General features: G+C 62.5%; 2 protein-coding genes across 2 annotated transcripts; both read right to left on the bottom strand.

The window, feature by feature from the left end:
• Positions 1-78: 78 nt before the first annotated feature.
• On the bottom strand, positions 79-8,318 carry KIF19 (kinesin family member 19). The gene is made up of 17 exons (XM_064467041.1): positions 7,808-8,318; positions 7,126-7,206; positions 5,457-5,567; positions 5,256-5,343; positions 5,034-5,170; positions 4,749-4,874; positions 4,490-4,672; positions 4,250-4,396; positions 4,024-4,146; positions 2,238-2,508; positions 1,930-2,024; positions 1,718-1,863; positions 1,528-1,624; positions 1,368-1,458; positions 1,005-1,300; positions 744-891; positions 79-627 (listed from the first exon to the last, which is right to left on the bottom strand). Exons 1-17 carry the CDS (start codon positions 7,883-7,885, stop codon positions 251-253), a joined length of 2,595 nt encoding a protein of 864 aa, XP_064323111.1. The 5' UTR covers positions 7,886-8,318; the 3' UTR covers positions 79-250.
• A 794-nt stretch (positions 8,319-9,112) lies between these two features.
• On the bottom strand, positions 9,113-15,823 carry DNAI2 (dynein axonemal intermediate chain 2). The gene is made up of 13 exons (XM_064467072.1): positions 15,506-15,823; positions 15,207-15,368; positions 14,961-15,082; positions 14,235-14,377; positions 13,452-13,565; positions 11,916-12,055; positions 11,547-11,669; positions 10,918-11,138; positions 10,512-10,647; positions 10,013-10,159; positions 9,602-9,826; positions 9,420-9,518; positions 9,113-9,237 (listed from the first exon to the last, which is right to left on the bottom strand). Exons 1-13 carry the CDS (start codon positions 15,686-15,688, stop codon positions 9,229-9,231), a joined length of 1,824 nt encoding a protein of 607 aa, XP_064323142.1. The 5' UTR covers positions 15,689-15,823; the 3' UTR covers positions 9,113-9,228.
• Positions 15,824-16,406: the final 583 nt, after the last annotated feature.

The raw sequence follows: 16,406 nt of genomic DNA, 5'->3' as shown, positions 1-16,406 counted from the left end.
TGCGGGGGCATCTTTGGGGGATTCCCTGTCCATGGGGATGTGCAGGGGCTGTGCACAGCAGTCACACCACGCCCCAGCTCAGCATGTCTCCTTTTAATGTAACCCCTTGGAAGGACAAACACCCGTCCAGACATCCTGCACCCAGGCAGATGCATTGGTGTCTGGTGATGCTGGGTGGTTGGCAGCGTCCCCCGGGTGCTCAGTACCCACAGGGGCCCTTTCTGGAGCAGACGCGTGGCTCCGGCCAGGGTCACTGACAAGCACGGCTGTGTCCTTCCCCAGGGACTTGGGTCCTTGCCTCGGGATGGGTTTGGCATGGGGAGGACTGGCCCCCTGCCCTGCTCCCTGCCTCTCTCTGCCAGCCATGCCCACAGCAGGGCTGGCACCAGGGCGCTGCACGGGCATGGGGTGCCACAGGCAGCCCTCGGCACAGGGTATGCCGCATGGTGCTGGGGCTGGCAGGATGGGCGCTGGGCCTGCTGGCTTGGCACAGGATCTGGCCCCCCTCTGGCAAGGCACTTGGCTCAGTACCAGTGACTCCCTCCATCCTTGCTGGAGGCACTGGCACCGTTCCTGGTGACGCAGACAAGCCACGGGTGCTGGCCCTTCCTGGGGCTGGCAGGGGAGCTGGAGGGGGAGAGGCAGAGATGGGAAGGGGCACTTCAGCAGCAGCCCTAGACACTGGGCTGGGGCATGGGGAGGGGGCAATGGCCCCTGCACCCCACCCCTGGCCAGGGGCTCACCTGATGGCTGGCCGTACTGGGGCTTTGCTCCAGGCAGGGCTTTGCGGGGTCCCTGGGTGCTGGCTGCCTGCATCCCCGCCAGCACACCGTGCTCAGAGTGGCTCTGCAGTGTGTTGGACAACAGTGGGGGGCCCTTGGGGGCCACCAGCTGCAGGAGAGAGGGTCCATGGGCACAGCGTTTTGGGGAGGAACCGTGCTCTGTGGGGGGGGACAGGAAGCGCTGTCTCGCCAGGGGCATGGCCCCGCTGTGCCTGCACCTACCCCACAGCTGGTGACCTCGAAGGACCATGACCGCCTCGATCTCCTTCTGCCACCCAGCAACTCCTCCTTCCTCCCCAGCTCCTTGCTGCCCTTCTTGCGCGCCCGCAGCCAGGTGCCTGGGGAGTGGGTGGCCGTCCCTGCCAAGCTGTCCTCACTGGTGGTGTGTTGCAGCCCAGGGCCACCCCGCTCCTCTGCAGACCCTGGTGGGTGTGAGCTGGTGCTCTCTAGGATGCAGGATCGGTGCTGGGCAGCCTTAGCCATGATGCTCTTGCTGCTGCTTGACATCTCCCGTTGCTCTACAGCACAGCGGAACCATCAGCGGGGCACAGCCATCCGCCCAGCCCCGCTGGCCGCTCGGCTTACCTCTGCTTGCTGCCAATGCCGCCTCCAAGCTGGTCCCACTGCCCGAGGAGGAGTCATGCCAGGTGCTCAGGCTGGCCCATGACACATGCTGCTGGGACATACAGTACCCGTAAGCATCCCCAGCTCTGGGTTTTGGTGCTGAGGGCACAGCTGCGCTCACCTGGGCCACTGTGTGCTGGCCAGGAGGTGGGGTGGGCACCACCGTGCTCCCCAGCTGCTGTGTCCCTGGGGTCTTCTTGAACATGGGGGTCTGGGTGCTGCCAGAGAGGGGACACCCCTTACCTGCTGCCCAGCAGCTGTGGAGCGTGCCAGCCCCGTGTGCCCCAGGGGTGGTGGATGCCTACCCGTACCTGTCCCCTGTGGGGTGCAGGGGTGGGAGGGCATCACGCTGCAGCAGCGTAGGGTGTTCACAGCTCTGTGTGCACACGCTGTCCCAGTCTAAGTTCGGCAGGCTCTCCGTGCCGGTCATCTGTGGGATCTTGGGCAGGGATGTGCCCTGGGCAGGGGGCAGGTGCTGAGTGCCCTGCCTGGGGTGGGGGGGGGCCCTGCCACCCTGCCCTACCTTGAGGGTGCTGGTGTCCCTGGGGCCCCCCTCCAGCTCCTGCAGGTAGGTCTCATACAGCTCCTCCAGTGTCTGTGGCACCGACAGCCGGTGGTCTGCCAGCGAGAGGGCAGAGCGGCGAGCATCAACCAGGCTGTGCGCCACACCACACCGTGTTCAGGTGGCAGCGTCGCGTCTATGTCATGACACTGGGGGGGTTTGCATTGCGGCATGTCCCATCGCAATAACTGGGTGACACTGCAGGACTGCCAGTACAACAACACACAAAAGGACCCTTTGTCACGGCAGAAGCCACAGGAGGGACGCACCAGTGATGAGCTGCCGCTGCTGGTGGATGATGCGGGTGCAGAGGGCCCGGTGCCGGTCGAAGTGTTGTGCGGCAGCAGCTGGCAGGTGCCGGAGGCCTCCCTTGAGCAGGGTGCGGGAGTGCGTCTCTGCAGTCTCCAGCTCCAGCTGGTGCAGATGGCAACGCAGGGCCATCACTTCCTGCTGCTCCTCCAAGCTGCTCCGACGCCGCATGGCCTCCTCCAGCTGCTGTGCATGCTGCTGGCTCTGCCGGACGCGCCGCACCAGCTTTGCCTGCAGGTGTGCAGGAGGTCAGGGTCCCTGCCCACAGCCAGCATCCCTTCCACGGCATCAGCATCCCTGCCACGGCGTCAGCATCCCTGCCACGGTGCCAGCATCCCTGCCATGGCATCAGCATCCCTGCCACGGCGCCAGCATCCCTGCCATGGTGCCAGCATCCCTGCCACAGGGTCAGCATCCCTGCCACGGTGCCAGCATCCCTGCCATGGTGCCAGCATCCCTGCCACAGGGTCACCGTCTCTGCCATGGTGCCAGCATTGCTGCCATGGGGTCACTGTACCTGCCACGGAGCCAGTATCCCTGCCAGGGCTGTTTGTCCCTGACCAACACCCCAGCCAATAAGTATCCATAATCCCCCAGGGCTGCTGGGAGACCCATGCTACTGGGCTGAGACTTGTCAAACTCAGCTCCCTGGTGATGGGTTTTCAGCTGCTGGCAGTGGGGATGAGGGTCCCAAACCTTCTGCTGCTGGAGCCTGCCTTGCTCCTCCACCAGAGCTGTGATGCTCTCGTGGGCAGTGGCCACATCAGGTGGCTCTGGCACGTCCAACTGCTTGTCCCTTGTGTCCGAGTCCCTGTCGCTGCCGCAGAGGCCACCTGGCTCCCCTGGCCCCTTCTTGCTCCACTGCCAGCCCCACTGTGTCCTGCTGCGGGGAGGAGGAGGAGGAGGTGGTCTCATCCCATCCCAGCTTGTCAGGGGACCCCATCCCTGGGGTGGAGTGAGGGTTTCACCCACATACCGGGCGAGGGTGAGGAGGTGCCGGGTGTGCAGCTCAGTGCTCTCCAGCCAGAGGAGGAGGTGATGCAGGGCCACCTGCTTGCTGCAGGCACCAGGCAGCTCCTCCCACACATGGCCCAGCTCCAGGTGGGTGCAGCGGGCACCACGCAGCTGAACTTGGGCTGGAGGCACAGGGCATCAGCGCTGAGCCCCGCGGGGCTGTCGAAGGGCAGGGTGGGCCAGGCCATACCCTGGATATAGGGGGTGTCCCAGCGCTTGCCCTGTGCTGGCTGCCCTGGCTCAGTGCCCCCCTGGCCCTTGAGGCACTGGGTCTCCCTGCACAGGCCAGCCACGACGCTGCCACACTGTGCCACACAGTCCAAGATGCTGGGCAGGTTGTGCCTCACCTGGGATAGGGTCGGTGTGAGTGGCACAGCTCGGCCCCAAGTGGGGTCCTACGTGGGTTCCCTGAGCAGGACAGAGCTGGTGGAGCAGGTTCCCAAGTATGCCTCTCAGTAGGATCCCCAAGAAAGGTCCCTATGGCTGTATCCCCATAGGGTCCCCAGGCAGTGCCCCCAAGCAGTGCAGGGTCACGGAGCAGGCCCTGAGCATCCCATGGCCAGTAGGGCAGTGCCTCAAGTGGTTCCCCTGCTGCAGGCACCTGTGGGCCAGCGTAAGGGCAAACACCTCGTGCCCTCCCTGTTGTGGGGCAGTGGGGACAGGGCTGCTTGGGGAGGGGGTCAGGAGACGGCTGGTGCCCAGGGAGAAGGGTGCCTGCGCTCTCGGCCCTACCGTGGTGCGGATGCTCTTGGCGCGGTGGGCGTAGGTGAGGGTGTTGCGGGACTCCTCGAAGGCAGTGCTAGCCGGGCTGATGTGGGCAATCATCACCGTGCGGCTGTTGCCCCCAAGCGAGTCCTGGCCATGGAGATCATGGCTGAGAGGGACAGGGGGTGGGGGCAGCCTGTGCACCCTCCCCAGCTCAGACCCCACTGAGGGGAGCCAGGACCCCCGGCCGCACCTTGAGCAGGCGGGTCAGCTTGCTGTCACGGTAGTTGATGTACTTAGTGCTCGCCTGGTTGCTCAGGGCCTTGATGCAGTTGCCCAGGGCCAGCAGCGAGCGGTTGATGTGGGCTCCCTCCTTCATCCTCTGCCCGCGGTTCTGCGTCTGGGCAGGGAGGGGAAGGCAGAGGGAAAAACCTGTCAAAAGAGGGGCTGGGAGGGCTCCCCGTCCTTGCAGCCCCCCAGGCGGGTGCCGTACCTGCGCTGCCCGCTCGGAGCCCGCCAGGTCGATCATGAAGAGGCGGCCACAGTGCAGCCCCCTGCCCTGGCACCGCTGGTGCACAGTGACCTGCAGCACTGCATGGGAGCGTGATGAGGTGCAGTTGGCGGCCGTGGGCTCCTGAGTCCGCTGCCTGTTCCCCCGTGCCAGCAGCTGCATGACCTGGGGCAGATGGGCAGTGCCGGGCAGGGGGGACTCGCTGGATCCCCCTGTGCCCCAAGAGCGCTCGCTGGCTTACCTCCTCTGCGTTGATGGCGGACACCTCAGTGATGCCAGCCACCTGGATGGTGCCGCTGGCGTCCTCCCGCAGCTGCAGGCAGCCCAGAGAGGGGTTCAGCAGGTCCCGGATCATCTCATTGTAGATCTGGGCAGGGGGAAGGAGCTAGGCACGTCCCCCCAGCATGGGGACCCGCAGGGATACAACATCCCACGCTGGGTGCAATGATGCCTGGGTTGGGGCCATGTGCCACTTGCTGTCCCCTGCCCTCCCTGGGGAGGTACGTCCCTGTGCCCCCTGCTGCACCTCGAGGTAGGACATGGAGACCTGGTACTCCATGTCACCACTGGTGTCCTTGATGGCCTGGAAGAGGTCACCCAGGGCGCGGGTGCAGATGCCAGGGTCACTGTCGGTGCCCAGCATGGTGTAGGTCTTCCCACAGCCTAGGGGAGAGGAGGGGCCTCGCTCAGGGCTGGGACCCCACCATGTCCACGGAGCTGGCCCCCTCCCCAGCCCCACACCCCTCACCAGTAGGGCCGTAGGCAAAGATGGTGGCATTGTAGCCGGAGATGATACCAGCGATGAGGCCCTGGGTGGTGGCACGGTACACGGTCTCCTGCAAGAGAGAGGCCCTGGGTGCGTCCTGCTGTCCTGCACCCCCACTGCTGTCCTGGGCACCCCAGCCTGCTTCCCCTGGCCCCATATCCCCTGGTGCTCTGAGGGACCCACCTGGGTGGCTGTGGAGTCAAAGGCCACGTCGAAGATATATGATTTCTCCCGGGAGCGGCTGGCACGCAGGACATCATTGGGGTCTTCCATGGGGTCTCGCAGCACCACGACCTGCCGGGGTACATGAGCGGGGCTGGCTGGCGGCATGCACCAACCCCAGGCACCCACCACCCCTCTGCTCTGGGGTCACCTCCAGCCTCCTGTGGAGGCACAGCACACGCTGGGCATTGCACTGCTGTTAACGGTGCTAACTAGCACCCGGTTGGGCCCCAAGGGGTAATGAGTTGCTGGGAGCCCCATGGGCTGGTGGCATTGTGAGCACAGATCCCCCAGGATGTGCATGGACAGACAGATGTGCCAGGATGCTCTCCCCAGCCCCAACACTGGGGTGACCCTGAAGCATGGCTCCCTGGGAGCACCGGCATGGTCCGTGTATGCCGAGCACCTCCATCCTGGCCGGTGGGTGAGGGATCCCATGGGAGACCACATCACCCCCCCGGAGACTGGGTTCCCAGAGCCCTGGGAGGACCTGAGCAGGACCAGAGCCCAGGCATCAGCACCCCTGCGCTGTGTACTGCAATCACTCACCCCTGCCGGCGCCAGGAGCTGATGGGGACTGAGCACCCTGCCCAGGCATCACCTGCGTGTCCCGTGGGGGAGTGGCTTGCTCAGAGCTGCATCTTCCTCCACATTCCTGCCCCGGTACCCCGCATCGCCCACACCAAAGACAGTGGTGCCAGACCCAAGGGGGGTACCCTGATGAGTGTGTGACACTGGGATGTGCTCCCCAGTGGGTCTGAGCCCTCGTGGGACCCTGTGGGCATCTCCCCTGCTTTACTGGGACAGCCTCCCCTCCAGGCCTCCCCTCCATGCCGGGGTGCAGGAGGTGGCCGGGCTGGTGCTAGTGCTGGTGACTTGGGGCCCTTTGTGCTCCTGAATCGTCCCATTGTCCCCAGGCCAGGCTGGGGCTCAAAGCCAGCTCTGTGCGTGGTGTCAGCAGACCTGCCGGGCCGGCTGCCCCGCTGCACCCACCTGGGCACGGTGGCACAAAGGACCCTCTGTAAGTGCGGCCCGCCAAGGTGCCTGCTGCCCGGGCACGGCGAGGTGGTTGGGGATACCAGCACCCTACAGGGACCCTGCGTGTCCCTGTCCCTGTGTGGAATGGCCCCTCGCAGGTTCTCCTGCTCCCAAAGACCCTGGTGCTGCTCCCATTGCAATGCAGATTTTGACCTTTCCCCATAATGCAAGCTGGTCCCTCGCTGCTGCCCTACTTCCACCTCCGCTCCCCCTTGGCATGGCCCCCCCTCTGCCCAGGATTGGGGACAGGGACAGGCAGTGCTGGTGTCCCACAGCACTTCAGGAAGGGGGGCTCCTGACCCCACCCCAGTAGAGTTTCCCGCCCTACTCCTTTGTTATTGTAGGGTCTCCTGCAAGGGCTGCAAGGTTGCAGCGTCCCCCCCAGCCTGTGCCTGGCACACGTGGGCGTCACCCACAGCGCTGGGTGCTGCCAGGGACATGCCAGGGCGTGCACTGTGCTGAGGGTCGCATCCTGCTGTGGGGTACCTGGCCCCATTGACCCTGCGGGATGGGCATGGGGCAAGCAGGGGGGCAAATCACTAGGGCCAGGCAGCGCCTGATGAACCTGCGGATGCCCGTCCTGCAGCTGTACCTGCTCGTCCACGCGGTCGGCGATGGGCCTGGCCCCCTCCGCCAGCTCGGCTGCGCTCATCGGACGGATGCGAAGAGCCACCTGCAAGACACAGGGGGTGAGCGTGGGGTGGCACAGATGGGGACAGCGGGACATGGACACGGACCTGCACGCGAGCCATCGCGGTGGGGTCTGGCAGCCGAGGCTTCAGCAGTGTGATGTTGACGTAGCCCCCGGGACCCCCCCAATGCCAGGAGCTGCAATTAGAGGTTCATTTTCCTGGGATGAAAGCGAACACCGCTGGGACTGCCCTTAAAGGAGCAGCCGGGCAGCGTGGCCTCCTGCTGGCACCTGGCCCCTCACCGACATGGCTCAGGGATGGGTAAGCCTACGGTGGCACAAGAGGAGTGGGGGGACCATGGGGTGCTGGTGCCAGGGCTTTGTCCCCTGAACCCCACCAGAGTGGCTCAATGGCATCCACCAAACCAGCCCTGTGGTGCCAAGGTGCGGCAGGGACGGCTGCTCCGTGGTGTGGCAGGACAGCCAAGCCATGCCAGCCATCCTGTCCCCTTCACATCCCCCTCACATCGCCCCTTCCTGCTGCATCCCAGCCCCCTGGGGTCCCCTGGATCCACGAGTCTGCACTGCCCTTGGCAGTGGTGCTGCTCCCCTTGGGGACAGTGTGCCACCAGCCAGGACTCACCGCCAGCTGCTGGTCCTCGCTGTCCCCTTCGTGTCCTCGCTTGGGGCCGAGGGGAGCCTGTGAGTGGGGGTGCCCCATGTGGGGTGTGCTGCTCCCTGCTCTGTCCCCTCGCTGCTGCCCCCGTTACCCGTGGGAGGGCTCAGCAGGGCACATCCAGCCCAGCCTGGTTCTCCCCACTTCCTTCTTCAGGCACTGGCACAGCCGTTCTGCCCTCCTGGGGAGGCTGTGGGCCTGGCCCCATGGTTGCCCCCCGGCCAGGGCTTGGAGGTGTTCAGGAGGCTGCATCTCCCCATCCCACTTGTCTGCCCGGCTACCCTGGAGATATTGAGCTGTACACAACACCAGCAGCGCGGCCGGCTCCTGTTGACACAGTGGCTGGCGGCGTGTGTGGCTCTGGCCACACTCTGCACCTTCTGCCGGCTGCACCCGGAGCCCCGCGGCAGGGACAGGGTGCCGTGAGCCGGGGGAAATGTGCCTGTCCCACATGGGGCGCGGCCAGTGCACGGCTTGGAGAAATGCCTTTCCTGGCTGCTGGTACAATTAGGGCTGGCCCTTAACAAGGCACTTGGCTGAGCTGCAAGGCTGCTCGGGCAGCACTTCCCAGCCTGTGAGCCGGCTGTGCTGGGACACGGCAGTGTTCAGCTCGGGGCTGGGGGACGGTGAGCTCTGTCACCCCCCTCAGTCCCATGGCAGCAGGTGACCTGTCCTCTCCTTCTGCCACACTGCCAGGACAGGACCCACACCCAGCCGCTCCACAGTGCACCCACCCCACAGCTGGGATGGCTTCAACAGCTCCTGGCCACCCTCCAGCCCCCAAGCAGAGCCTGGGGATGGGTCCTGCCAGGCGGGCTCAACCCCAGCCCCGGCACACAGGATGCCGGCTGCACGCTGGCCCCATCCCTCTGCCGACAGCTGTGCCACAACCAGCAGCTGGTTAATAACTGACAGGTGGGTAAGCAGGCGATACCGGCCGGGCTGTTTACCCAGCGCTGATAACCCCAGCCCAGGCGCTGCAGGCTGCTCTCGCAGGGGTATCAGCAGGTATCAGCAGGCTGGGGTATGGGGCTTTGCTCAGCATCACTCTCCAGCTGGGAAGGGGCACAATGCTGTGCTGGTACCCCACTGCTGCCACGAGCTGGCCTGCTCTGCCCTGCTCCTTGGGACACCCTGCTGCCACGGGTGCTCTGCCGTGGTCAGCAGCTGGCTTTGATCTGTGGCCTGGCCTGAGGAGGGGAGACGAAGAACGAGAGGACGCAACTTTCCCACCCTTGGCTCAACCCTGCTGTGACAAAACAGGAAATGTGATGTGGAAAACTCCTGTTTATTCACCCTGAAGAAAAAAAACATCAGGAAGGCGAAGGGCCAGGGAGCATCTGTGACCAATGCGAGGGTTTCTGTGTGACCCACCAGTCCTTTCTCGGCTACAGCTCCTGCAGAGGGAACAGGCGTGGGGTCAGGGAGCTGTGCAGGGCCCTCTGCTCGCCATCCCGCAGAGGCAGAGACCCCACGAGCTCTGCTTGGCTCGGGGACAGCAGCCTCATCCCTGCAGGAGCCACAGAGCAGCAACCCTAGCAAGGAGGGGGAAAGCAACACAAAGCTGGAGTGCACTGACCTGGACAGCATCCCTCTCCTCCTCCTCCTCTTCCTTGTCCTTAGGCAGCTGGCTCTCTTCTCCCAGTGCAGCGCCCTCCTCTCCCACATGGTCTTTAACCTGAAAGGCAGAGGCTGACCCATGTCCCCTGCCCCATGGCAGGGAGTCCCTGCTGTGTTTTTCGGTCTGTCCTGCCCCGGTACCTTGCCATGCAGGCACTGGGTCTCTGCCTGTGCCCTCCTCTGCATCTCTACTCTGATGACCTCGAAGAACTCCCTGCGGGTACGGTCAAGCACCTCGTGGGGACCCTCCACCAGCTCCTCCTCCACCTCCGTCTCCTGGCCCTCCGACCTGGCGCGCTCCTTCAGCCGCAGCTCCCGGTGCCGAGCCTCCAGGATCTTCTCTCGCTTCGTCTCCCGCTCAAACATCTAGGGTGGGGTTGGAGCTGAGGGGTGCAGGGCCGAGCAGGGCAGCCCATGGGACAGCGTGCTCTGCGCAGGGACAGCGCAGGGCTTGCTGGCAGAGCTGCTGCGCACGGGGCCAGTGCCATGCCACCAGTGCTGAGGGCTTCGCTGTGACCTGGCACAGGGGCTTGTGGCCCGAATCACACGTACAGCGGTGGCCAGGGTCTTCTCATTCTTCTGGAGGGTGCAGAGCCCGGAGGAGATTTCCAGCAGGGTGACAGTGCCCAGCTTTGAGCCACAGCCAATGACACAACCATTGTCCTGCAGGCGCAGGCTGGAGAGGGGCTCGTCGCAGACCTGTGGATGGAGGATGGGTAGATGGAGGCACTTAGCCCTGATGTGATGCCCTACAGGGGAAGTCAGGCAGAACGAGCTGACAGGCAAATCCACACGCTTGCCAGTAACAGGAGCCTATATGCAAATTTTCGGGCACACTGGGCTCTAGGCACAGCTCAGGGCTGAGGGGACAACTGCTGCGTGATGGAGCTTATCCTGAGCTCTGTGCAGGCAGGATGAGACCCTGTCCCCTGGCTGTGCCTGCTCCGTGCAGGGCAGGGCAGATCTGCCAAGCACCCTGCTGCCAGCACTGGCCGGGGGCAGCCCCCACTCCCCTCTCAGGGCAAGGCACCCAGAGCTGCTGCGACCTGACCTTCAGGCTGAGGGAGGGATCGTTCTGCTTGAAGAGGAAGTCCCAGACATCCAGAGTCCCGTCCGATCTGGTGGTGAAGAAGACAGCCGGCCTCACGGTACTCCAGCACCCGTCCGTCAGGTAGGAGAGGTGGTACCTACGGGCAGACCCGATGCAGCGGGGATGGGCTCATGGCCTCTATTCCCGTGGCCCCTTGGCTGCTTGCCTGCACAGAGCCTTCAGCCAAGAGCCCTGGGCACCCTCCATTCCAGTGCCCTTGGCCATGCTGGCACTGCTCTGCCTTGGTGACCATCCCACCACCTTCTGCCTGACCCGAGCAGACCAGACCCTGCTGGTCACCCGCCCTGAACATGCTCTTCCACAAAAAAGAAGATATTTTGCAGTGCAAATGCACACTGACACCTACTTTGTCCACATAATTGATTCCTTGGTCTCCTCCGACCAGATTCGGGCAGTCCAGTCACCGACTGTCAGGAAGACTTTGGGGTAGAAAGGGTTCCTGCCCAGTGCATAGACAGGTCCGTGGTGGCCACTGTAGGTGCTGGTGATTTTTTCAGGGGGTGTCTTGGCCTTGCGGTTGCAGGCGATGATGATGCCCTGCTCTGTGCCCACCATGAACTTGGTGGGCTGAGGGTGGGAGCAGGAGAGAGCAGCCGTCAGCAGGCTGGGGACCCCATGGTGCAGGGGGCAGTGGGGCAGCAAAGGGCTTTGCTGTCTGAGCAGGGGGAGTCTGCTGCAGCCAGTGTCTGGGGAGAACAGAGCCCTGGGACCTGCCATGATCTGGGGGATTTAGAGACTGAAATGCCAGCAACGCCCTGTGTTTTGGGAGAACATCTACTCCTAATTCTTAAAGATGGGTGAAAACATGCTGCAAGCTGCGGCACGGGGCTCTGGGTCACTCTGGGCATCAGACACTTGTGCCGTGCCCCTGGAGCCCTGCCTGTGGGGGTTTGGCTTGGCTCACGCTCCTGCCCAGGTGAAGATACCAGTTGTGTGCAGGCAGGGTGATCCTGACGGCAGAGCAGGGAGACTCACCATGGTGGGCTCAAACTCCAGCGTGATGGCACCCAGAGCGTTCTCCAGGAGCCCTTGCCGGGTGATGTCCAAGACCAGCGTCTCAGTGGGCTCGGTCAGCTTGCGGATGTCCCACCACAGGACCTGCACGGGACAAGCAGCAGGTGGGGCTGTGGGGCAGGGGCTGCTCCTGGCTCAGCCGTGGGGAGTGTCCTGGAGCCAGGCAGCTGCCGTGTGCCAGGCTGTGCTGCCAGGCTGGGGGCATGGTTCCCGTGCTGCCATGGGTGGAGAGGGGCAGCGCAGGCAGGGGAAGCTCTTTTGGGCTGTCGGAGCCTGCCAGCGCGGCCCCTGTGTGAGTGCCCAGCACCCTGCCCTGCCCCTGCCCTTTACCTGCCCGTCGGTGGAGGCTGAGAAGCACTCGGTGCCTGTTTTGGACTGCAGCCAGATGGCTCCGTACACGGGGTCCCTGTGGCTGACCTCCACAGTGGACACCTCCACAGGCAGCCCCCCTTTCCTGGTGTCCCAGTAGGCTGGGAAGGAAAAGGAGCTATCAAGATGTGAACCAGCTCCCTTGCCTGGTTCTTTTGCTTGCCACGTGTTTCCCTGAGGAGATGCTGCCCACTGCCTAAGCCAGAATGGGGAGCAAACCTCATCACGTGCTCTCCCTGCACTTCCCAGCCCCAAAAGAACCACGCACATGCCCCGCGGACTGAGAGGCTGCTGCTGGGATCACTCGCAGGGATGCCTACTCTGAGTGGTAATGCAATTTGTACCTCTGCAAAGGCCAAGCTAGATGGTGGTAACGTACTAAATAGCTGCAGCATTTCTTCAGTGATCCTCTCTCTCTGGCAGATGCACTACAGTCCCCAGAGACAATAAATCCCGCTGGCTCCCCTCTGTTCTGCACAAAGGGTTGCAGCAGGACCAGACATGGTCTAAGCAGCCCCCAGCCCCCTGTCAACTCCAAACAGTGGCTCTTACACTCGATGCTGCTAAAAAACCAGCCTGTGTGACCTGACCCTCGCTGTGCTCCCCTCCTGCATGCCTGAAGGGCCCTGGCTAACGAAGGCAGGTCCCCTGCGGAAAGCAGCAGCCATCCTTTCTTATCTCTGCCTCTGACATGTGGCAGAGGGCAAGCCACAGCGCAGAACAGGCCACGGTTCAGCAAAGGTGAGGCAGCTGGGCTGCAGTGGCACCGAGTTGCACGCGCTCCCTCTTGCTCACTTCTAATTAGGCAATCGGATGTGACGGAGTGTGCTCTGCTGGGCCCGTGCCACACGCCTGGGGAAAGCTGCAAAGGATGGGGGGGGACCCCTCCCCGCCATCACCTGTGGAGCGTGCAGTAACAGCCCCGTAATGCATGCCCTCTCAGATCTGATTGCTGCTGCAAATGGCAAGGAAAACATCAAAACGAGTGCAATTAAATCAAAGGGTTTGCATGGCCAAGTAAACAACAAAGCCATAAATGAAGCTGGCAAAGAGGGGCCCTTTTCCAAGCACTTCAAACAATAGCACAAGAACAATTCAGTGCATGAAACGACAGCAGCTTGCCTGGGCTTTTGCCATGCAAAGATACGGGGCCGTGGGTGAGGTGGGAGCACAGCACATGTGCTGCTCAGCTGTCTGATCCAGCAGTCCCTGCTGGGCTCCCGCTGTGGCCGCAGCTGCCCTGATGCCCTGAGTGCCTGCAAAGGGCTCACAAGCACAGTGTCCTCCCCTCCCCTGGTAACTGCTCAGGTGAGCACATGCCTGCCCTCTGCACGCCAAGCACGAGGGCTTCAGGCCATGCTCAGGGTATTCCCAGCCACAGCACTAATGACATTACGTCCTCTGTGAGTGTAGCAGTGTTGGAACCACGCTCTTGATGAATTAAAATGAAGCCAGGCCCTTGTTAGTATGGCCTCATGCCTAATCCATCTTCCTTACCCATCTGCCCGTTGTAGCATCCTCCCACCAGGACATGTGAGTCTTTGGGGTTGTATTCCAGGCTCACGAGCGGGGATGATGGCTTGAGAACGAGCTCTGGCTTGTTGGGGTTTTCTGCCAAGAAGGGAGAAAAAAGAGCAAAGCACAAAGGCAGTCCAGAGGGTGAACACCCCGCCTCTAACCAGCCTCCTGATACTGTACCCTGCTCCCCCACACTTGGCTCCCTGCCACGCTGGTGCTTGCCCAGCCATGCTGGATGAGGTGGCCATGTCACCAGGATGCCTCGCCTTAGCCAGGGAAGGGAGCTGACCTGTCCTCGCCTGCTAGCCTGGGGACAGAGCTGTGGTACCTCAACCCCGGGTACCCCGACCCCTCTTCTTTGTGTTTTTCAATCCAACATACAATAGGTCTAAGAGAGTCTTTGGCAGAACAGGGAAATTCTCAGCCTAGGCTTATGCTGCCTCTTTCTTTCTTAATCAAGCACAAGTGAACCATATAAAGACATGACCGACATAAGAGGAGTGTGGCTTAGCTGCCTGTTGTGGTCACAGGCACTCTAGCTCATGAAGTCATATAGTGGGATTTTAGTGGTTATTTTCCACCTGTTGGCCAGCTTTCAGGTCCCATTTCTCCCCTTCCGAGGATTGATCTGTGGGCAAAGCAGAAACCGAACCCCTGTTCACCCCCTCCAGAGCACTGTGAGACTTCATTACACTCTTTGAAGACACAAAGTGCTTCCGCTGCGGCAGCATTACTGACTGGTGAGTTTTCCCTTCCCCTTACCGAGATCCCAGATGTATGAGTCAAAGCTCATGTCTTTCATGTTTTGCTGGAACTCCAGGCTGGAATAAGCCACTGCCAGTTTGTTGCATGTGTCAGGGTGCCAGGAGAGATGCGTGGCTGTCCTCTTGGTTACATTTGGATCCCTTTTTGATAACAGGACATCAAAGAAAGATGTTAGTTTGCTAACAGCTTTGCCACGCCCTGGGGTGACTGTCTCCCAAAGGCAACTGTGGGAATCACAATTAAAACAAGCTGCAGCCCTTGAGCACTAAGTGCAGGAAATGACTCTCTTGGGGGTTGGGAGGGGGGAGAAGAGTGAACGATTTAACAAAGTCTTTCCAGTTATACGTTTCTAAGAAACCAATTCTGTTACTGGATCTGACTTCTAGAAATCACCTACTGCCCCTGACATTTGAAAATAATCTCTGAGGCACCAAAAAAACCCACAACCCCAAATGAAACCTGTCTAAAGCACTCTTAGAAGATGCTCAGAGCTGCGTCTGTCCTTGGATGGTGGTATTTATCTCCAAAGCACCCGAGCAGGGAGAGGAGGAACAGATGGAGTTATGGAGCAAGGGGGCTGCGGTAGGTCTCTCCATGCATAAACTGATCCAGCACTACTCTAAAGCCACTGGATTTTCCACCTCCTTTGTGTCCAAAGCCAGTTTAATATGCAGTAGCCTGCTGTGGATCTGGAGAGCCTGGTGAGCCCAGCTGTTGTCCTACCTGATGACATTGATGGTTTTTGCGGAGGGGGGCTCGTCTTCTACCTCTGCCAGCTCCTCCTCTCCGAAGTACTCCTCATAGATGTTGATGGCGTTGTTCTGCTTGACGCAGTGCTCCATCAGCTGCAGGGACAGCACAGGCAGAGGCCGTGCCTCTGGGAGCTGCCTAGGTGAGGGAGCCGGCAGCAGGCTGGCAAGGGGGGTTCTGGGAGCGGGAGGTGAGAAGGCGGGATGGACAGGGCCTTACGGTGCTGAGGTGTGTGATGGTGTTGATGTAGTTTTCATCTTTCTCCACTTTCTTCCTGAAGCGGATGGTTTGTTCCACCTCCTGCGGGTTGATGTCTTTGGGCCAGCCGCCCTCTGTGTGGTTGACACCACGGGATTCCACCTCCACCCTCTCAGTGTTGACCTGGGGGGGTGGCATGGAGAAAGGAGAGCAAGAGGTGGAGCCGAATGGGTAAAAACCACCACTTTTCCCCTTTGTATGGTGCTGCTCTGCAGAGCAGCAGCCTGGGAAGCCCTCCATGGCTGGTGGGCAGCCCTCACCTCATGCTCTGACATGTCGCTGGTGTGCTGGACGTAGCTGTCTACAGGGTTCCTCAGGATGAAGCTGCTGGCCATGCTGGGGTCGGGGGGGATGTCCACGTTGACCTTGGCTGGGCAATCGGAGAAGCTGCAGGGTCGGCCGAACTCGCTGCGCTTGCGCGTGTACACGTAGATGATGTCCATGGCGGCCCTGCTGGGGGGTCCCCGAAAGGGATCGGGACCGCAGAGGGGGCCCAGCAGGACAGGGGACACCCTGGCGTCCCAGCGAGGCCAGGCCTCCCCAAGCGCGGCCTTACTGGTAGGCACTGGCAGGACTGCGTCTGCCGTTGCCTGGCAACGCGACCACGTGACAGCGGCCACCATATTGGGAAGGTCGTGGTGGTGGTGTCACGTGACAGCCGCCGCTTGCCGCCATGTTGGGAGGGCAAAGCCCGGCTAATGACGGGGGCGCAATTAGCACAGCGAGTGGGCGCGGCAGCGGCTTCCAGCTGGGGGGGGGGGCGGAAATCCAGGCTGGGCCCCAGCTCCACGTGTGGGGACGGGGCGGTGGCCTGCTCCCTCCAGCCAGGGGAGCCCAATCCTTGGCAGGGCTACCCTTGCTGCTCCCCCAGCGCCCCTCCTGCCGCAGCCCTCAGCCATGGGGGGAAAGCTGTGGTTTCTCCCCCAGGTTCCTGGGGGGGCTGCTGTGTGGGTGCCACGACGTCCCTGCGGCCGGCGGGGGTTGCGCCTCCCCCCCCCCCCGCCCCTGGGCTGCAGCACACAGCCATTGCTGCAGGGCCCTGGAGGCCTGGGGTCCCCCAGGTCCGGTGCCCACTGGCAGCCCAGGGGCTGGCAGCAGGAGACGGTGCTGCTCCCCATGTGCCCACGCTCACTCCGACATGAGAACGGCTGGGAAAGGAGC

This window comes from Phalacrocorax carbo, chromosome 16, assembly GCF_963921805.1.
Source record: "Phalacrocorax carbo chromosome 16, bPhaCar2.1, whole genome shotgun sequence".
Classification (NCBI taxonomy): Eukaryota; Metazoa; Chordata; class Aves; order Suliformes; family Phalacrocoracidae; genus Phalacrocorax; species Phalacrocorax carbo.
This window is presented reverse-complemented; position numbering and strand designations above follow the sequence as displayed.

Bases quoted from the DNA above. Each gene is read 5' to 3' on its own strand.
- DNAI2 (XM_064467072.1), bottom strand. From the start codon at position 15,688: ATGGACATCATCTACGTGTACACGCGCAAGCGCAGCGAGTTCGGCCGA. The intron at 15,083-15,206 runs GTAAGGCCCTGT...CTGTCCCTGCAG, and splicing joins CCATCACACACCTCAGCACC to CTGATGGAGCACTGCGTCAA. The intron at 14,378-14,960 runs GTAGGACAACAG...GTTATCAAAAAG, and splicing joins AAAACCATCAATGTCATCAG to GGATCCAAATGTAACCAAGA.
- KIF19 (XM_064467041.1), bottom strand. From the start codon at position 7,885: ATGGGGCACCCCCACTCACAGGCTCCCCTCGGCCCCAAGCGAGGACAC. The intron at 5,568-7,125 runs GTACAGCTGCAG...GTACCCCGGCAG, and splicing joins CCGACCGCGTGGACGAGCAG to GTCGTGGTGCTGCGAGACCC. The intron at 1,864-1,929 runs GTAGGGCAGGGT...CCCCCTGCCCAG, and splicing joins GGGACACCAGCACCCTCAAG to GGCACATCCCTGCCCAAGAT.